Source organism: Melopsittacus undulatus, chromosome 4 (assembly GCF_012275295.1).
Source record: "Melopsittacus undulatus isolate bMelUnd1 chromosome 4, bMelUnd1.mat.Z, whole genome shotgun sequence".
In the NCBI taxonomy this organism is placed as follows: Eukaryota; Metazoa; Chordata; class Aves; order Psittaciformes; family Psittaculidae; genus Melopsittacus; species Melopsittacus undulatus.
In genome coordinates this window covers 111,694,831-111,716,969 of record NC_047530.1, presented here as the reverse complement: position 1 = coordinate 111,716,969, position 22,139 = coordinate 111,694,831, and the positions used below count along the sequence as shown (strand labels likewise).

The window sequence follows — 22,139 nt, the reverse complement described above, 5'->3', positions numbered from 1 at the left end:
CTTAGAGACTTTTCATTCTAGTTAACCTAACTAGGGTTACTATGGGTAAGATACTGGTTTGGGCCATTAAAAATAAGCCTGTAAAATAAATCTGATTAGCACAGTGTGTTATATTTTGAGGGCATTGTGATGAGTGAGCACAGCAAATGTCTTGTGTTTTCCAAATGAATAGATTGAAGATAAGTCTATTCTCATTGCTGTTCCTATCCTACTACATTGGGTGGTTCCTCTGACCTTGTAAAGACTTCCTGTGGTTTTGTGTTGTTATGAAGGAAAAATCGGATACTCCCAGATGGAATACTCATGCTATTTAAGCGTTTAATGCCTGGTATAAGAGAGTCTATTTATACTTTATGTATACTAAATATGTACTTTTCCTATTTACATAGTATTTAGCATTCATAAACAGTATAAAAGTTTATATTTAGTATAAAATACTTAAGAATACATCTTCTGATATCAGTGGGTTTGACACATTGTGTGACCTCTGTATAGAGGTGGATATTTTCCATGTGCTATTAAGGGAATTTCCTTTTGTGACTGGCTGAGAAAATGTGGAAGCATCTTTCCATTCATGTAGCTAAGGAGAATTCCAAAACTTGAGAATCTTATTCAAAGAACTCCAGAAAAATGCACTTATTCAAAGATTATTGTGTTAAAAGTGCCTCTTTCGATGTTCACTTGTGAGTAAAGAGTGTTATCTTCAGTGGGTTTCCATGACTTACTCACTTGAAAGACCAACTTTTAGTCCCTTGTTTTCTTTATTCTCAAAGCAACATTGTCAAAATTATCCGTCCCACATATAGCACATCTTGTTAGAATTTATCTTGTATTTATTTGCAAAAATACATCTCCGTATATATGCCTTTTCCCTAAAGCAAATAGTTAAATGCAGCTCAAGCTGGCAGTGTCAGCCTACCACAGAGATGCTGCGCTACTCTCCTGCCTTAATGCACTGTAGAATCATTCTTGTGGTATATATTTGTAGATACATAGATACATATATAAGCATAAATCTTATAGTAATCAAGCTAAAAGCACAATCACATCATAAATGCAACAGGATGGTGGCCAGCATCTTGAATTGCCAGCAACATTTGCTGAGCACAGGCAGCAAAATAGCACTGCAAAGCAACCCTCAGTTGTAACTTCATGCCACAGAAGTTGAATAGCAGGTGGTAATGAATTTATATCAACTGCTGCTTATGCCATCCTTTATATTATATTATTTTTATGTATGGCATAACAAATAATACAACCTTTATGGTACTTGAGATTTGTGACAAGATGTTCGTGGAGAGGATATTTAAAGCTCTAAGAACGTTGCCATAAGTTCATAGAATCACAGAATCCTGGAATGGTTTGTGTTGGAAGTGACTTTAAAACTCATCCAGTTCCAACCCCCTGCCATGGGCACGGACACCTTCCACTAGAGCAGGTTAATATAAAGAGTAAAGCAATCTTCACAGAAACTTAGGTCTTTTGGGGTTTCCTTACAGTGACAGAAGGGCTGGGGACACCTCCATCCCCCTGCTCCCACCAGGTCCTGTGGGTTGAGCATCTCCAAGGCTGGAGCCCCAGTCTCCCTGGGCAGCCTGCCCCAGTGCCCACCAGCCTCACAGTATCTTATGCTTAGATGGGTTTTCTTTTTGTGCCCATTGCCTCTTCTTTTGTCAGTGGGTACCACAGTTACATAGAAACATCCCACTGCCCTATCCATGTGAAGACTTCCAGGCTTCCAAGATTGTTCTAGTAGGCTGCTCGTATGTGCCCATTTGAGAAGGAAGTCACATAGCTGTTTGTGCAGATTATGGTATTATTTTCTAAAGAAAATTCTTTATTGTGTTCTATTCTCTGTTATGTTGTATTCTTTATTGTATTTTTGCCATGAGAAAAAAAAACCTGTGTAATTTGCAGCATCGTTTTCAATTGCATAAGGAGGACTGAAGGAAAGAGGGGCTCTTCTGGTGCTTGGGTGGTGGAGCAGGATGCTGTATTCCTCCTAGTTTGGGCCTAAAAAAGCACTTTGTGTCTACTAGAGATTGGATTGGGCCTTTCATAGATCGTGTCACAGACTGAAATGCCCTATTACAATATTAAAGTCACTGTCAATCTGTGAAGAACACCAATTTGGTATCTCTCAAATCACTAGTTATTACTAGCATCATTTTAGGATAAATGTGAGTGTAATGTAATTACTTGCAGAAGGAAGATAATCCGCCGGAGCTCACACTCCACACTAATTAATTCATTTGCTTAGAAACAAAATAATGCTTTCCTGTTGAAATTTCAAACTAAGTAATGTTCTGTAGTGGTGAAAATTGCCTCAGTAGAAAATACAGTCATGTCGGTAGGAGGCTAAAAATGCAATCACCTTATATCCGTTATCCTCACTTGAACCTTGTGAAGCTCCAGATCTTTCCAGACTTGTATGGCATTCATTCACAGAATCCCAGCCTGGTTTATGTTGGAAGGGACCTTAAAGCTCCTCCAGCTCCAACCCCTGCCACGGGCAGGGACCCCTTCCACTGGAGCAGCTGCTCCAAGCCCCTGTGTCCAACCTGGCCTTGAGCACTGCCAGGGATGGGGCACAGCATTGCTATGTATGTGCCTTTATCCAGGGGGTTCCTGCAGGCAAAGGGACTCAGGCAATGCATAGTATTTCTCAGAAACAGCTATTTATCCAAATCAGAAGCAACCTTAGAAAAGGGCTTTCAGGATAAATACAGACCTTTCTGTACTGACAAAGGGTAGGTTCTTCACTGATGCTTTATTGGCAGGTTTATGTATTGCCAGATTTCTTCCCTTAGGAGTGAGCTCCTGGGGTGCATGGGAACATCAAATAAAGATTAGTGTTGACTTTCAAGTTCTGGGGCACAAAAACAGAGGCTGGAAAAATAAACCAAGATGAGTCTCTTCAGTCACTGCTTTCAAGTCTCCACTCCTTGACACATCTTAGATGAAGTTGTCATGTTTCTGTAGCTTGAAATAGAGCCTACCACTGTGGTGTGAGCTCCTCTGTGATCACACTGATGAGCATCCTTCCACATAATGAGCTGTCGGAGGTCCACTGGCAGGGCCCGTGAGCCCCATGGTTTAATAACACAGTATAAGGCTGGGTAACTTCTGAGCTGTCAACCTTTGCTTGTGAGCAAGAAGTCCAACATCCTGGAGGGCTTTCTTGGGAGGGTTGAAAGTCCCCTCCCCAGCTGGCAATTACTGAACTGTTGTCTGTCTTACCTTGTTAAAGAACAGAAGATTCCCAAGCTGCTGACCAGGGAAAGGCTGAAACGGAGGAGAAAAATGAGGAGACATCAGCACCTCAGGTCACGCCTCCCCTAGAAGAGCGCATCACTCATTTCCGAGACATGCTTCTGGAGAGAGGGGTAAGAAACACTTACTTCTATGACATGTCCCATTTATTAAGGTAGAGCAGCATCTAGGACCAATACAGGAATCACTTCATAACTGTGTCTTAGCGGTCAGATGAAGAATTATTGAAGGCTTTTCTGCCTTTTAGCCATGCTGGGTTTGCTGTACTCTACTGTGACTGTTCTTCCAATGCCATCCAGTCAAACATGGCCTTGTGGAACTGAAAGCCCTTTGCAGATGCAGTTCCAGGTAAATGCCTGTAGACAGACCCAAAGATAACCAGAGGTGGTAGCTGAGAAGGGCATGGGGACCATGGTCACACACCAGCCCTGGGGTCCCGCATGAACCTCAGAAATGGAACAAAGAGGAAGAGATGTGTCGTGTACATCACCTGAAAGGCAGTGCCAGGCTTAGGAGTGTCTAGAACAGTCCTGGCATGCTCTGCTTTGTTTAGCATGGGCGAGGTTTCATCACCGCAAACTCTCATGATTCCAAATTCTCTTACTGGCCTTCCAGAGCCATGGAATTCAGACTAGTTTGGGTTGAAGGGACCTTGAAGCTCATCCAGCTCCAACCCCTGCCATGGGCAGGAACACCTTCCACTAGAGCAGCTGCTCCAAGACCTGACCAACCTGGCCTGACATTTTGAGCCTGAATAGAATTAGTAAGCACACCAGGTTTAGGTCCTAATCCTGCCAATGTAAATGGGTATATAATGGAGCAGTGAGTGCAGATTTTTTGCCTCCCTCCAACACTCTGCAAATACATAATTCTGTAGAAGTTCATGTAATTTCTGTAAGGAATAAATAGCCAAGGTGTCTGTTGTTAGGCAGCAAAGCCTGTGATATTTATCACTGGTAATCAGCAGGCTTTAAAGGTAGATAATTAGAACTCCAGAAGCTCAACAGTAAATTATCTCCACACCAGACCTGCTTTATTAACACATTTTGTTATTTATGCTTAGAAAATGCAGAAGTGCCAGAAATGAATACTGGTTAAAGACGTCTGCTGGCATCATTTAAGTCAGGGGGCAGTAAGTCAAAATCAAAAGCATTAGGGATGTTCTATAATAGGATTCCTCAAGTGTTTCCAGTGTGAGTCAGACTTACTGATAAAACCAAGGAAATCAGGAGATTAGCTGCTTGGTTTTGCTATTATTTAAAATGCAGTGATAATTGCTTACTTTGCTTTTGCCCTGAGCGGGTTTTAAAGGTCCAGAGAAGCCACTGGTTAGCACCAGCTTCTTGGCATTGCTTGACATAAAGTGAGGCTATCGGTGTGCTTTTAAACTGGCTATTTAATGAACATCTCCTGCCATTTTCTCATAATGTTATTTCTCAACAAGTTCCTTGGTGACTTTGCAAAGAGCTTGAACTGGGTGGGAAGATCTTCAGCATCCCTCTGAATCCGACATCAGTTACAGCAACAGAAGATTCCTTCTTGTGAAGTTTTATAAGGTTTTGGGTCTGTCTCCAGCACAATGGCTCTATAAAGTCTGTGGCAAGTTTTCCTATGGAAAAAATGGAACCTCTGATATCCTCCTGGAATTTCATCCCATGATTTTATGGCTCTATAAATGATTATATATATATGATATATAATTATATGATGAATTAGCCCAAGCTTACCTAGCTTTGCGTTCTAACTGGCCTTTGTACTGGGAACAAAGCTGATGTCCAACTGTGTGAAAGATACCCTAAAGCAAAGGATTCCTGCTTGATCCTTCTCAAGGGGGAAGTGCTCCTGAAGCCAAGAACCTTTCCAGGAGGAAACCCCAAACCTTGGGACTTGTCCACCCTTGTGATCCACAAACCCACTTGGCTTCATCAGAGCTTTCCTGCTTGAGCATTAATGACTCTATTTTAATTATACTTCACATATTTTTAGTGACTTTATTCTTCATTGTAATTAGATGAATGATTAAAATATTTAATGTTACTCCAGAGTTTTCTGTAACAAACTAATTAACAGTGATGTTGTACAAGGCATAGAAACCAGCCTGGGGATCTCAGTCCTATGCTCCCAGACTCCTGTGTTGTAGAAGTCTTTGGCGCATGGCACTGAGCATGAAAGGGACCTGCTGAGATCCACCATGGTCCTTATAGCCCACACATCCAAAAGTGGTTTGGGAGAAGGTGGAAGAAGCTCATTTAGGTTATTATTTCAGTTTCAGAGAGGAGGGAGTTAAAGCTGAGGTAATTGTTTCACTGGAAATTGATGCTTCTGTTGTACAAAGGGGATCATAAAATGGCATTTTCCTTTCTGCTACGGATTCTTTCCATCAAAAATGTGGAATGACCCTCTCCCAGACACTCCCTGAGACGTCCTAGAGCAAATCAATAGTAACGGTGTGGGGGCGACCAGAGCATTGCTAGAAACAGATTAGAATTCAACTTCCAACTGCTCTGAAACATTCTTTAGGGGGTTCATTAGCTTTCTGAACCACACTTTTGCTTCACCTTGGAACATTTTCTTCTCTCACATCCTTATTAAAATTCCTTAATGCAGCCGTGTTTGTGTATTTCACAGGTTTCAGCTTTTTCTACGTGGGAAAAGGAGTTACACAAGATAGTATTTGATCCGCGCTACCTTCTGCTAAATTCAGAGGAACGTAAGCAGGTGAGTGTTGCCTCCAGCATCGCTCCTCATTGGCGACAAATGTCTCCCAAATGAAGCGTAATAAAAGAGGAATTATCTTGGCAGGATAAAGGGAATTGCATAGAATTAAAATGTCTTTTTTGAGTTCTTCAGTGAGAATCATAAGTTAGGCTTTGCTCATAGGAAAGTGCTGTCTCCTTAGGAGACCAAGTAGTAAAGTGCATCGAGATGAGCCACGGGCTCTTGGATTGTAGGAACAACGAGTACTGAGGCTGGAAAACTGGGCTGTAGAAAGGGAAGCGGCCATAAAGCAATGTTACCACTCTGAATTATTTAAATACTGTAGAGAGACTACTTCATTTTTATTACTTAGAATGTTTTCTGGGAGTTTGCTGTTATTTACTGCTATATCTTGCAATAAGTAAGCTTGCTAAGACATAAATGGAGAACACTGTGGCTGTGCCAGTGTCTGTTTGAAAGGGTTTAGCTTCTCTGGCAGGCTGCAAAGGGAGTGGGGTTCTTGCTGCCTTGGTTATTCGGGCATTAATCATCACTGGGGATCTAAAAGGACCTGAGGGCTGCAGATCAGTCTAAAAAATGTAGGGGAGATGCTAGGATGTAGCAGGGAAGGGGAATGCTTCTATTCCGTATTTCTCTTCCTTACAATCTTTTGTCATCCTAGAGAGGGAAGAACTTTGAATATGGAATTGTCCATTCTTTAAATCAACACAATGAAAAATGTTCTTATTCCTATTCCATTGCACTGGGGGCTGTCTTGTCCATGAGTCACCAGAGAGCTTCTTGTGGGGATTTACCGAGGCACTGGTCATGTACATCTTCCTTTATTCCTTTTCCAGTGTTTTCTTTCCTAAGAAAAAACAGTGAAAAGAATAAGGAAATATGGGAATGAAAATGCAAGAGAAACTGCTAGAATGGGAAATAGTGCAAGGCAAGAGAACAAGCAGGGAGTTTTGTACTTATTCCAGGGAATCAGCAAGGACAAAACCTAGACCTTGCTGAGTCAATTAAGATTTATGGCTTCTTTCTTTTTATCAGCCTTGGAGATGGTGTAATAAAAATACATCATGAATACACATAATGTGCGTGAAGCACTGCTGAGAGGACCTCGTTTGTGGGGTGGGCTTCATAACAAAAGGGTTATGGACAAGAAATCATTGTCAGTCCTGAAGGTAGAAACCTGCCACCAGGTAGAGGCTGGCTCAGAGCTAATGTGGAAGAGGGTGATTGTTGGTTGCTCGTCTGCCAACCAGTGCTATAAAAGCAGTGTGTGGGAGCGTGTGCCAGCTGTGTAATATATTGTAGGTGCTAAGCTCCAAGATACCCAGATGTTCATTATGAGTAGTGCCATTTAATTAGACCCCATTTTCCTCCAAGAAGTAGTTTAAGGATAAAGCCTCCGCCAGAGGAGATGCCTGATTTAATGAAAGTACTTCTTGAAGCACAACTCCAATTAGTAGAAGACATTATTTAGGTTTATGGAAACATTTACCTTCACGGCTGCTGGTGTGTGGCCTGAAGAGCAAGTGCCTGAGAACACTCTAAATTGTGCAGATTAATTGGTATTGGAGGGGGTTGGAGGTGAAAAGTGGCTCACAATGGAAGTGAGGAAGGAAGGAATGAAAAAGGGAAGAAGGGAGGAAAGTGGGGAGGGAAGAAGGAAGGAAGGTAAAGAAAGGAAATGGGAAAAGAAGAAAAGCAAATGAAAAGGAGAAGGGAAAAGAGAAAGGAAAGGGAAAGGAGAATGAGCATGGCTGGCTGTACTGCCGTTTCCTCCTTTAGATTGTCAGGTAGGAAAGGGCAGGGAAAGTGTTTTGACTGAGATCTGCAAGTGTCTGAGGGAACTTCCTCTTGACCTGAACTTGTGTTGAGGTGGGTTTGATATTCAGGAATGGAAGCTCTGCTCTTGGTGGATGTCCTCACACAGCCTAAGGGACATAGCGATCCGGTACTGAATGTCTGCACACTCACCAGTGGTTTCCAAGGGGTTATTAGCTGTTGAAGGATGCTCTTGTGTATAAGACAGGAACAGTGAAGGGTAAAGGAGCAATTGTATTAAAATAATGAGCTATCTGTTAATTTTGATTTAGTATCTTGCTGATAGTTTCACTGATAGCAGAAGGGCCAGCAATACAGTGTCATCTACTCTATTTGTTCCAGTTTTCCATCTGCTCTTACACTCAGCTTACACAATTGCCCACAGTATCATAAGTCTGTATTTCCTGAGGTTTTCATAGTACTTTTTTCATGGCCAATTTTTGATGTTTGCTTTCCCGGTGCTATTTCTTCCCTTTTCCACTTACTATGCTAAATACCAGTTTTAAGTTGGCTACTTTAGCTTTCATGGCATGTAGATTTGCAGCTGTGCATCCTCATGGCTGATGAGGAAGCATCTGAGGTAGTAACCGTCGTAATCACATCTAATGTATGTGATTTGTAGTGGGAAAGGTGGTGAATATAGAAAGCTAATGGCATTTTGGGGCTTTTATTCAACAAGTTAGTGTGCCACACTTCTCAGAGCATGAAAGGAGCAGGGCCTGATCTTTACTATTAAAGATGTGGTTAAAGCAGTTGGCAGAGTTTTGTGCCATAGTGCACTACTTGGTTCCTTTTCAAGACATCAGAAATCCAGATGCTGAGGCCATGCTGCATATTTAGCTGCCAAATACTGTTAGAGGAAGGTCATCGACTGTTCCAAACACATTAAAGCTTTCGGGTGTATGTGTACCGAGAGTCTTGTATAAGCTTGTGGGGTTTGACAACTGATTTGAAAGGTCTTCAGGCTATTTGGGGGAAAACTACAGAATATTGATGTTTAGATTTATAGACATTTTCAGGAATTCCAGCAAGTTGGGAAAGATGCAAGATCCAAAGTAAATAACTGCAGTCAGCTGTGCAGATGCCCCAAAATAAGGCTATAGACATGAAAACGTGAGCAAGCCACTGAAGTCAGGAAACTGTGATTTATGTTGCTCTCAGTGTTTGGGTGAAGGTGCTATCTGTCCACATTGTACCTTTACCTATCCACTTGTTTTGTGTGAACACACTGTTTGTGCTGCATGAAGTGGGTACAGCTGCACGTTGAGTCAATGAGGGCAGATAAGAACTGCAGGTCCGGAGATTGACAGCCCTTTGATGAAGCATAAACACCACGAAGGCTTTGTTAATAAACTTTTTATCTCGTTTCCCTTTCTTGGAAAGATATTTGAACAGTTTGTCAAGACCAGGATCAGAGAAGAGTACAAAGAGAAGAAAAACAAGTTATTGTTAGCCAAAGAAGAGTTTAAAAAGCTCCTTGAAGAATCTAAGGTATCACCAAGGTATGGCATTGCCTCGTTGAGTTATTGAGATAAGTTTTCTCATTTAGCCTGTGCTTATCAGCCCTAGAAAGCCATAACACTGAGCAGACTCTTCATATCCAGCTTGTACTTCCGTTGTTCCAGTGCTGGGTTGGCATTTCTTCCCTGATATTTTGCAATATCTTGTTATATTATTGGGAGAGGGAACATTCCATCCTTCCCCGTTCCTTTCTCCCTCTCTTATTCACAATATGTAGTATTTTGCATAACACTCTTATTTTATCTGCATATATACATTGTAATTATAGAACACACACATATCTATTAATTAGATAAAATCAATACATATTAAACCTCATTTACATTAGGCATACAGGTGTAACTAGTGAAAACCCATTTAGGTTTGCCTTTTGATGGAGGACAAATATAATTCAGCCAAGTTAGTATTAATGGCACATCGCTAAATTAAAATAAAGCATGCAGTGAAAGAATCTATTTCTCTACATTGCTTTTTAAGTAATGGACCCCAAACTGCACCATTGAGAATGCAGAGCTGAGGATGCTGCTTTCTCATTTGTAAATGATATGGAAATAAAGGTTTATATATTAGAAATCCAATTAAATTATTGGAACTGAGAAATTAGTTTTCTCTGCTCAAATACGCGGGTAATTGTACAGCACCTCCTGCCCAGGCACGTGGGTTCAAGCAGCACATCAGGCTGTGTGGAAGTAATAACAAGCTTTTTACAATGAAACGGAGAATATTCTGGGCTAATGTAGCAGCTAAATGCTGGTCCCAGCAATGTGCTGGCCTTGAGGACAGAGCTGTTATGTTAATGTGTCTGTTGAGCTGAATGCAAGACCACAGCAGCAAAGAAACTCGTGTTCCAGCAACAGTCTCTGTCTTGATTTTGATATGCAATGAGATAAATAAATCAAACGTATTTCCAATAAGAAGAAAACAGGCCTTTTCCCAAGGGACTCTTACAAATCTGCAGTGTTTAGAGCTCTGATTCAGCCAAGAATAAGAATTGCAGAGTCGATGTGGCAGAGCACAGCGACTGAACACCATCACTGACAGAAGCAGGCAGCAGCGTGGTGCAGAGGGCAGCACAGGCAGAGGTGTCCCATCACAGCATCCTCGGTAGCAGCTCTGGGACCAGCCGGAGTGCCAAACAGCCAAGGGAACACCCACTGACCTGGAGCATCTCCAGTGTCCCCGTGTGCTTTTCTGGAGTGGTGGGGATCATCCAATCCCAGCCTGGTTTGGGTTGAAGGGACCTTAAAGCTCCTCCAGCTCCAACCCCTGCCACGGGCAGGGACCCCTTCCACTGGAGCAGCTGCTCCAAGCCCCTGTGTCCAACCTGGCCTTGAGCACTGCCAGGGATGGGGCAGCCACAGCTTCTCTGGGCACCCTGTGCCAGCGCCTCAGCACCCTCACAGGGAACAGCTTCTGCCTCAGAGCTCAGCTCAGTCTCCCCTGTTCTGGCAGCTTCAAGCCATTCCCCTTGGCCTGTATATATAAATATACAAAAGGTCAAGGAGTTTAACTATAGACCTTTGTTGGTGGCTTGTGACTTATGGTTCCAGTTCATTATAGTGCCCACCATGCTGCTCTCAGACTGGGACCGACGGACCTGTAGTGGGATTAGCAGAAGCATCCCAGCAAAGATACCAGTGAATGTTTCTGTTCTCAGATACCATGTTTGCAGTGGAAAATGCTGGGCTTGATGACGAAATCCTCCTGCAGAGCTCCCTGTGGGTTTCAATTACATGGTGCCCATCACTCAGAGCTGCAATTAATTTTTTGCTATTTTTGGGCAAGATGAAACTATTGGGTGTTTCATCAGGTGCGGTGCAAAGTGCATTTGTTTGCAATTAGCCACAGATGTGGTTTTCTGCTCTGTTATAAGCTAATTATTGAAATACTGTCCAGAAGTACAGGCAGGTGTAGATTAAAGCTGCAGTAACCTGGGGTGCAGCAAATACTGTGTTAATGATTCTGAAATATCCTGTCAACCCTCACCTAGATATTTTTAAAGCAACTTAAATGTTGCAGGCTGATCCATGAGTCCAAAGCAGTTCTGGCATGGTCTTGTATCCTGAGTTCAGCAGTAGCAGTCATTTCTCTCCTTCTTAGTACCTGATGCATTGCTGTGTTTTGACTTTTGGCCTGAGAACAGCGCTGATAGCACCAATGTTTTTGGTTGCTACTCAAACGTTTAGTCTGACCAAGGACTTTGTGAGTCTCATGCTCTGCCAGGGAGGAGGGGAAGCTGGGAGTAAGTAAAGACAGGACACCTGACCCAAACTAGGCAAAGAGGTATTCCATACCACAGCACGTCATGCCCAGGATGTAGAACTGGGGACAGTTACCCGGAAGAGTTAGATCACTGCTTGTTCTGGCTGGGTATCGGTCGGCAGGTGGTGAGCGGTTGTATTCTCTTCCCTTGTTATTTCCCTTATCATTATTATTATTGGTGGTAGCAGCAGTGATTTGTGTTATACCTCAGTTACTGGACTGTTCTTATCTCAACCCGTGGGAGTTATATTCATTCAATTCTCCTCCCCATCCCTCCGGGAGTGGGGAAATGGGGAGGAAGGGAAGGGAGTGAGCAAGTGGGCTGTGTGGGTCTGAGTTACTGACTGCACTTAAACCATGGCATCTTGCTTTCCTCCTCCTGGGTTTACCACTATATTCCTGTCAAATATCAGAATATTCAGAAGGAGTCTTAATTTGTATGGAATTCATTCATAGACTCACAGAATGGTTTGTGTTGGAAGGGACCTTAAAGCTCATCCATTTCAGGACCCCTTCCACTGGAGCAGCTGCTCCAAGCCCCTGTGTCCAACCTGGCCTTGAGCACTGCCAGGGATGGGGCAGCCACAGCTTCTCTGGGCACCCTGTGCCAGCGCCTCAGCACCCTCACAGGGAAGAGCCTGAGATCCAGTCTAAATTATTCCAGTATAAAACCTCTTAAATTAAACCTTTTAAAGCCTCTTGAACTTCTGAGGCTTTTAAACCAGCTATTTTTAAAGCTTATTTTTGTTAATTAACAAACCATCAGGCAAATTGCATTAGGGCAGGTCCTCCAGAACATCCTTGGGTTTAGTGTCTGTATGAAAAGTCAGACCCAGGTTAGAGTCAGAGAATAGATTGGCCAAATCACAGCTTTTAAATGTGTCTCTTTCCTGCAGAACAACGTTCAAGGAATTTGCAGAGAAATATGGAAGAGACCAACGGTTCCGGCTCGTGCAGAAGAAGAAGGACCAGGAGCACTTTTTCAATCAGTTCATACTTATTCTTAAAAAGAGGGACAAAGAAAACAGGATAAGGCTACGGAAAATGAGATAAAACCCCCTGAAACTGGCAATAAAGACACAGGTCCAGGCTGTGACTGCAGTAAGGAGCTCACATGAAGGCTAAAGCGTTCAGGGTTAAGCTTGGGACAGCTTGATGATGAAGAGGAGATCCCTGAGGAAACGTTCTTCTAAGTGGAGTTTGGTGAACATATATTGAATTTGGGAAGGCTGTTCTGCAGGAATCAGAAGGATATTTTGTTCTCAAAGAATTAATGTTTCATATTGAAGCTCTCTTTTGTACAACATCCAGAGTTTGATGCATTTCTAATTGCCATGATATGTCAATCCCTTAATTGTTTTAATTATGCAAATTACTTGTAATATACACAAATTATGAATCCAATGCAGATTTATAATTAAGCAGAAGCAGATGCCATCCATAACTATCTCAAGATATTTCCATCATTTAGGGGAATCATCTAAAGCAATCTTTTGGCAGCTTTACGCATTACCCTAAAGTGTTCGGAGGTGCTGTTGTATGCAGGAATCCATTACCTGGTATTCATACGTCTCTGTCCAGTTCTCTGAGTAGTAGTAATAAGATATTAATTGTTAATCTTAGTGAAGAGTGTGGAAATCTTGGCATATATTCCATAGGAAAACTCTTAAGTTTCAGAACTAGCTTTTAACTTACCGTGGATGGTGCTTCTGAGCACACGGGTGGTAGCAGCATTTCACTGTCAGTTAATTTGTACAACCCTCACACCATGAGTTATGTTGCTGTATGTGAAAAGTCTGCATGAGATTTTTCTCATCCTATTTGTATACATAAATATTTAACTTTTTTAATTAATAAATATTTTAAGCCAATTTTCAGGGGGGTTAAAGTTTCTGAACTGTTGGGAATGTTGGGTGAGAGAACGCAGGTCTGATGGGTTTGAGACAGAGAAGACCAGGGAGAGTTCCCACCACTCATGAGTTGTGTGCTAATTCCACTACAGTCAGTTGGAATCTGGAGCATATTGAGAGCAAAATAGTTGCTCTGGCTGTGAAGGTAGAATACCGTGGCTCGAGTAACTCAGCACAGCAGTAAATCCCTTCCTTTATGCTGCATGAAAGACACACTCTCCTCTGTGGTCATAATCATTTTCTCATTTGACCTGAGTTTTAAGTTATTACCCAATAGATTTATAGATTTCTATTTTCTAAGTAAGCTGTTGGTATTTTCTCCAGCTGATGGCAATTTTTCTTTAGCCTTGCACTGGGTATTTTTTATAATCAAGGAAATAAAGGGTATTTTCTAATCCTTTGGGAAAATGAACTCAGAATAATTCAAAGAATATTTAATGTAAGATATGTATAATCATAGAATGGTTTGGGTTGGAAAGCACCTTCAAAGGTCATCTAGTCCAAACCCCTGCAATGAGCAGGGACATCTTCATCTAGATCAGGTTGCCCAGAGCCACATCCAGCCTGGTCTTGAGTGTCTGCAGAGATGCCACATATAGAATCATAGAGTCACAGATTGGTTTGAATTGGAAAGGACCTTAAGATCATCCAGCTCCAACCTCAAACTGCACCATGTGCTCTATCCAGCCTGGCCTTGAGCACTGCCAGGGATGGGGCAGCCACAGCTTCTCTGGGCACCCTGTGCCAGCGCCTCAGCACCCTCCCAGTAAAAGAAATTCTTCCTTATATTTAACCTGAACTCCCCCTGTTTAAGTTTAAACCTATTACGCCTTGTCCTGTCACTACAGTATTTACCACATGCCTGGGCAACCTGTTCCAGTATGAAGTATGTACCATTTCTAACTTCTACATGGAAAACAAAAGTCATTTATTTCTATGAGAGCAAGATCTGACTGGTGGTGTGGGTCAGGAAACATGTTGCTGTGTTGGCATTATGGGGTTTAACAGATGCTGCCCATTTTCACAGGTGAGGGTGATGCTTTGGGACCAAGCGGAGTGCAAGCTGGTAGATGCCATTTGGTTTTAATGGCTCGCATGACATGTGATAACAGCTTTATTTAACAGTTATTTTTCCATCCCTGGAGGAGCCTGGTTTGCTCCCATCCATCCCTGTGTGACCCGGGAGCCCTGTGGGAATGATGTAGGGACAAATGCTGTTCACTTCAAGTGTGGTAGGACCAGGCAGCAGTGACCTGGGAGAAAGACATGGGTTGAGCAGGCTGAGGACAGACTTCACTGGGGCTTTCAGGAGGTTATGGAGATCTTCCTTTTGCTGCAGCAAACCAATGAGAGGAGGCTTTTATGACTAAAGCGCTTCTGTTTCAGTGGCTTGTAGCCCTTGTGTTGTTTTCCGGTTTAACTGTATGTGTGTATCTGGACCTTCTACTGCCATCCCCTATTTTGAGTATGAATAAAATGGGATATTAATATTTTGAGGGTTCTCCTTGATTTTAGCATTTCCTGACAATGTCAGAAATCCTCATCACAATGTAAATGTGGTAGTGAATGGATAACACCACATCCCAGCAGTGTTCAAGGCCAGGTTGGACACAGGGGCTTGGAGCTGGAGGAGCTTTAAGGTCTCTTCCAACACAAACTGGTCTTGGATTCTACAACTGCTTTTCATTACCAGGATGCTCCTCAGACGTGGCAGAGCATATGGCCACAAATGTGTCACCACAACACATTGATGGCATATACCGAGTGCCAAGACATTATAGCTAAGTCCAGGGGAGATCACCTGTGGAGCTGTACCCAATACCTGCCTGTCTACCTGCCAGCTTTGGAGGCAGCATCAATCCCCACAGCTCAGGTGCAAAGCACACACAGAGCTTTGAACTTCCTCATGGATGTCTGGAAAGCAGAAGGCTCCATGAAATGCTCAGAGTTGGTGATTTTTCTCAGGAAATACCATTTTTCCTGAGTTAGTTATTTCTTGTCTGCAATATATCTGAATTTCCACATGCTGGGTTGCACACTTCAGTATGTCCTAAGCTATATCAAGGGTGGACAAACAGTGCTGCCTACCCTTGATCATTGGGAAGACCATGTTGACAACAGTTTTGTATGGAGCTCATCTGTGTGCAGTTATGTGGTGGCAGACCCATCAGTAGCGAACACCAAGGAGAAAAGGAGATGCTCATGTAAGAGAAGACTTAAACCCCTCAGCCTTTGTTCAGCTGGTTCAGTTAGGTCTGGAAAGGGAGATCGTGATCTGAGCAAAGAGAGATGATTTTTACCAAACCTGAACAACCCCACAAGAATAAACCAGAGGACACACTGATTTCATGAGTTAGTTAATTTTCAGGACTCACTTTTCCCCTTCTAAATTGAGATCACTCTTCCTTTTATCTGGGTAACCAAGAGGAAAATCTAATTATTCCTGACTCGAGCAGCCCATTGCAGTTTTTTCTGGTGTGGTTTGAAGAGAGCAGCACCAGGGTGGATGGTGAATAAATTGTTCAAATTAGTGTTACAAACTTTGTTCCATCTTCAGCGTTCCAGGAATCCCACGTTTCCTAATACCTGACGCATTAAAACAGGTGCAATCCAACTTTTAGCTCACTGGGATAACTGCACATGATGGTTGATGAGGGGGATTGAGCACTGCCAGGGATGGGGCAGCCACAGCTTCTCTGGGCACCCTGTGCCAGCGCCTCAGCACCCTCACAGGGAACAGCTTCTGCCTCAGAGCTCAGCTCAGTCTCCCCTGTTCTGGCAGGTTCAAGCCATTCCCCTTGGCCTGGCCCTACATCCCTTGTCCCAAGCCCCTCTCCAGGTTCCCTGCAGCCCCTTTAGGCACTGGAGCTGCTCTCAGGTCTCCCCTTCTCTTGTCCAGGCTGCCCCAGCCCAGCTCTCTCAGCCTGGTTCCAGAGCAGAGCTGCTCCAGCTCTCAGCTTGTGGGCTCAGGTGTGTCCAAGCTGCCCTATTCTTGTCACAGCCGCAGCTCAGAGCTGCCTGGGCAGGAGGAGATAACTTTGGGGTTCTGGTGTGGGTGTTCTGGGCCCATTTCTCCTGTGGAGCAGTGATGGTTTGGCTGTTGAAAGTAGAAAAAGGTTAATTTTCACTGGATTTCTGAAAATGAGCAAAAGAAAAGGTGTTGGGAGAGGGGCAGATTTGTGAGGTTTTCCTTTTTTTATGCAAAGTTAGAAAACAAATATTCTGTAATGACTCTAAGTGGTCCTAAAGGAGCCAATAAAAGTGTGTAATGACATTGAAATTTGCTATTTCTGCAGGGGAAATAAAGTGGAAACAGAATCTTCAACAAGATTTGTAATAACTATAATCTGTCTTTGTTGTGAGAAGATTAAAACCTTTGCTATGTTTTAAAGTACCAAGAAAACGAAATGCCATCAGCAGCAGAGCCCAACCCCACCATAGCAACGAGGGACAGAACTGGAAATGAGCTTGAGAATACATGGAGCAAGAATGAGCTAACACACATCCAGAAAGAAGCTGCTGGTGCTGGTGAATTTCTTAGGATATTGGATTTCTTAGGACCAGAAAGTCATCAGAATGAAAAGATTCTGATCCTGTAGTGTTTGTTCAGCACTGTATTTGTATTTCAGTAAAGCAGATCCTGGTTCGCTTTGTTAACTGAATTATGGAAATTAAACTTGGAATACAGGGGGGATCACAACAAACAGCACTGCCCTGTTCCTTTAAGCCATTCCCTGTGTTCAGTAGCCTCAGCTGTGGATAATCCCACTTGATAGGAATTGGGCTATTGAAATAGGTTTCAGAGATCTCAGGTGATTCATTCCTTAGTTTAACTGCTCTTAGCAGGAAAGCTTTTCCCTTTCTTGTGTGACTTTCTCCTGTTATAATTGAAGCCCATTATGGCTTGACCCATATGGACATAGGAAGCAATGTATATGCTTTGTATTTTGCCTGGAAACCTAATATATTTGAAGCAGTTGGCTCTTTTGTCTGAGCAATCCCCAGTCTTGGCAATAGGATAGGGAAAGGGGCTACAATAATGGCCATGGAACTGCTCCATGTGTGGGCTGGACATGCATAGTACCTGATGTCTGCTCATGTGGTGATGCTTATCAAGGTACTGGATTCCTTGCTGCTCAATGGAGTCTCCAGTTGATCTGCATCTTCTTTGGTTGCTCCATGATTTCCTGTCTGTGATGGATTTGGTGTTTTGCTCAGGTAAGTGCCTTGGGGGGGTTGTATATTTGCTCTTTCTCAAGTTGGAAAAGCAAAGCACTACAAAGTATGTGATGGTTATCAGTTTAACCAACAGCATAGAGAGAACAACCCTGAACCCTCAAGAAGTCCCACAACAGGGCATGCATAGATGATATGCTTGTAGGTTGGTTGAGTCATTGGTACTGAGCTGCCCACAGGGTACATGCCTAGACAGAGCTTTGGTTTTGCCTCCCTTGTGAACAAGGAAGTTGTAATTTAAGACTAAGTTGAGGTGAAATGGACTGTCAAAGGCTTGAGCTGGTTGCATATTAGCTCCATATGCTGATAGAATACTAATAATTAGCTTGAATAATGCTGTTTCAAGAGTAATGTGTTTGCTTACAACCTGAAGAGGATGAGATTTGACTAAAAATGAGACAAATAGGAGGAAAAAGCAAAGGTGATAATCCTATGGGGGTTTGTCTTGAGGAAAAGTGAAAAAGAGAATAAATTCTGACCAATATGAGCAATGTGGAAATATAAAAGAGAGACTGTTGATGGTGGTTCTTCATGGGTTTTGGCTTGAGATTTTCTCTGCTTGTTGGCTTCCTAAGAAGGCTACAGGTTTTAGGGTAGATGATAGGTGGTTCAGCAGCAGTTAAAGTCATTCTGATCCCCTTTCCTAAGTACTTTCTGGCTCTCTTAAGTTTAGTTCTTCCTATTGTGTTTTCTTCACTCGGGTTTACCTCAGTAAATGTTACTTTCAACCCCTTCCTCTGGGAGCACATCTTGATATCGCTGTGATCATTGTTGGGAGAGCTAATCCGTAGCATAAACGAAGAGAAGTCACAGGAATGAAAACAAACGATGGGAATGTTCCCAAGATAGCACAAATTTACCTTTCTGGATTCACAGCAAGATGCTTTGGGTTTGCTTCTGCGAGCAATTTAACTTGATTTATCCTTCCAGCCGTCAATGAAATATCTATATATTGTATTTCTTCAGCAGTGGCTGTGACATCCTGAATTGTTGCCTCTCCACACACTTTCCATAATGAATATACTGTTGGCAAGTTTGCTTCTCTCAGAGCTCTTCTGTATCCAGACAGTTTTGTGTGGTTTTCTTTTGCTTACATGTCTTGAGGTTGTTGTATTTAATCATGTTTCACACTGCGGAAGGAAAGAGGGCAGTAACTAGAAACACAGAAGAAATGCTTTGTCTTGGACAGGGAACTGAGTTCCATGACTGGCTGCATTGAGAGAACTGAAGCTGCTTTGCTTTTGAAGGGTTTGTGAGAAGTTGCATTGAGACAGTGAGGTGGATGTGCTGTCTACCCCTCACTGAATGCTTTGTGCTTGGTTGAAATTGCTATCAACTGGACTCTATTTTCCCTCAAGCAACCTACACTGGATTGGGAGGGACATTAATGCAGAACCCTACACATATCTGTCTGTAGTTTTGGGGTGTGTTAACCTGGTTTTGCAAGATATTAGGTGAAATACGTAGTTGTGGAGATGAAATAGGTGTATGTATGAAAATGGGTTGGGAACCCAACTGCACATGGGCAGCTGCAGGTGCTGGTTTGGCTGAATGTACTTGACATTGAGAACAATAGGTTTAAATATTTTTAAGCATCCAAATCTCCAGAAAACCACAACCTTAAATTAAAGTGCAGATACAGGGTTTTGCTGAAGTTCCTGCTGACATCAGCAGAGTCGGGCTTCACCTCTTGGGTCATAAATGCTTAAATTTGGACAAAAAGCAGGGGTTTTGGTCATCAGTCCTCAGCTCTGTCCTGTTCTACATCCCTGCAGAGATGCCTGACCCCATCCTATGCTTTAGTTGTTCCACTCTTAAAATAGTATTTTTCAATCTGATTTCCCTTTCCAACCCTAGAAAACACATAACAATTGTTCTTTCCCCTCCTTAGTGGTCCTCTGCCTGGTGTGCTGGTAGAAAGTGCCCTTATCCTGACATCACTCATCCTAAGTAACGCAGATTTCTTCCAGCCTCTCAGGTTAGCAACTCATTTTTACAGTTGCCTCATAGCTTTTCCTTGTACCTACCCCATTCATTTCTATGAAAGGCTTTTTCAGTGATCAGCAACACATGATAATTTGATGCAGTTACCACAAAGGTACAAGGTAAATTTGAGTCTTTCATGTTTCTGCTCGACAATCACCTTTGTTTTGGCATAAATTAATCCCCAGGTGCTTGATCTCACATTTCTTGTTGTTAATGATTTCCCATTGCTGTTCATCCTGTCTCCTGTGCTGGGTTCATTAACATCTTACTTAGCACCCTTTGTGTGGCATCCTTCTTGAAAGCTCTTTGGAAACCCAAATGCACCACAGAGTTTGCCTAAAAAGTGTCTAAGAAATCAATGCTCAGCCACACATGAGTCATGGAGCTATGAGCTGTGGTCTGTTCAAGCCAGGTTAGATGGGGCTTGGAGCAGCTTGCTCTAGTGGAAGGTGTCCCTGCCTGTGTCAGGGGTTGGAGGTGGATGAGCTTTGAGGTCCCTTCCAACACAAACCAATCTGGGATTCTCCACCCTTCTGTGCCTGTCGTTCCCTGCAGTTTCTGCCCATTAAGGATGTTTGGACTGTGATCATAGCAGAAGTGTTTGTCTTTGCTTACAGCTCATTCCCAATCCACTGTATTTCCATGCCCAGGTTTAGCTTTGGGGAGAAAAATGAAGGATATTTTTTGCTGGTTTAAACTGCTGCTGTTCCTGTCCTACCTCTTCACTGAAAACCACAACACATCCTTTTCTGTTCTCTTTCTAGGTATACACCTGAAGAAGTTGTCACTATTTAACTCTGAAACAGTTTTCAGTATATACCTCAATGTCTTCTGTAGTTATTTGTTGGAGTTAGCTGTACCTTTTTGTTACCAGAAGCTTTCTTTGCCATTTCAGCCTTTTCTTATTTGCAGGCTCCCAACACTCCCCCTTCTTTGTGAGCTTGTTATTTAGAAGGAAAAAAGCCTGTCCTTGTAAGTCTGATTCTTGCTCAAGGTGCAGATTTCAGGCAGCTTTTCAATTGAACCTAAGTCTCCAGCTCTGCATACATGTTGCTATTGCTCTAAAGATTAATCCCTATCTTTCTACATTAATTTTCCCACATTTGCCTGTTGGAATCTCTTTTTCTATCACTGACTTTGAACAAAACAGCTTTGGATTAACAAATCAACATGATTTTTTTTTCCTTGTGTTTTCCTAACTAGCTCTTCCATGCAATTCCTAGCATTTATCAGCCTTGCTCTTAGCACAGCATCATCTTCTGGTAGTGATTTTCCTATTATGTGTTCAGCTAGAGCAGCTCTCTTGTTAGCTCCTCTCCCTTGGAGCTTTCATAGCAGAGCACAATCACATTGAGTTTTCTGTTCCTATGTTGTCCTTCCTGTTACAAGAACTCCACTGCCTCTTCCTCAGACTTCTTCTTCAGTGCTATCCTCCTGAAATATATACAAGCAAATAAAGCACCTTCAAGGGGCACTTGTTGGAGGTTGTGTTCTTCAGCATCATCCCAACTTTGTGAGCAGCATGAACAGGCTTTATGTGATGAAACAAAATGTCCTTTTTAATATATTCCTCCTTTTCCTACCTTGAAAAGTCCCTCCCTGGCATGCAGAGAAGCAGCATTTCTGCCTGGAACAAGCCCTGCATGAAAAACAGGAATACATTTAAGTGTAAAGAGAATTCTTAATCAAGTCCTTCCACATCTGAAATGTCAGTGATTGTAGGCACAGTTGTCTGAGACTTCCAAGGCTCGTGTTTTGTTTGGATTGAAAGTAATTTTCCATAAAATGTGATGTTTTTTCCTTCTAAAAGAATTAAATATTGATTTAATAATTCAAACAGTCAACAGGATGTTGACATGTCATCTGCCTCCTTTCTCTTACAAATTGCACTGCTGTGTTTTTATTCTTTAACAAAAGCTGTTTATTCTTCTTACTGATATTCAGAGTAGCTGTAATGTTAAAGTGATGGGAAATCCTCTTCCCTGCATCACACAATGGTGCTTCTCGGAATGAAGAGCATGGCAGGGACAAAGAGACTGATGGGATTGTGCCAAAACCTCTCTGTGGTTAAGGGAAATCTGGATGGTTAGACTGGGAAGGTCATAAAATGTGGAAAATAAGAGCTTTAGGAGAACCTGGTCAGTGTAAATGAGCTGGGTTTGTTGGCACAATGTGCGATGTTTGTTCTCTCAGTTGCCATTTAATATTTGGAATCCTAAAGGAGATTAAAGGCATTTAATTGATTCATAAGTTTTTGTATGTGGCTTAAGGTGAAAATCAGGCCTTAGTTAAAATGTATTATTTACAAACCATAGAGAGCTCTCTCTTCTCTTCCATATCCTCTTTAAGTCTTTCTGGAGGGACACAGATCTAAATATCTGCTGGATTTGTGATCCCACACCTAGTGGATAATGTGAG

General features: G+C 42.5%; 1 protein-coding gene across 1 annotated transcript in view; it reads left to right on the top strand.

The window, feature by feature from the left end:
- TCERG1L (transcription elongation regulator 1 like) overlaps nucleotides 1-12,703 on the top strand; it is a 73,526-nt gene extending 60,823 nt beyond the window's left edge. Inside the window, exons 10-13 of the mRNA XM_034062364.1 lie at nucleotides 3,251-3,386; nucleotides 5,902-5,991; nucleotides 9,190-9,308; nucleotides 12,486-12,703. Of these exons, the coding sequence (XP_033918255.1) occupies nucleotides 3,251-3,386; nucleotides 5,902-5,991; nucleotides 9,190-9,308; nucleotides 12,486-12,642 (502 nt within the window). The 3' untranslated portion in view covers nucleotides 12,643-12,703. The remainder of the gene's footprint in view (nucleotides 1-3,250; nucleotides 3,387-5,901; nucleotides 5,992-9,189; nucleotides 9,309-12,485) is intronic.
- Nucleotides 12,704-22,139: the final 9,436 nt, after the last annotated feature.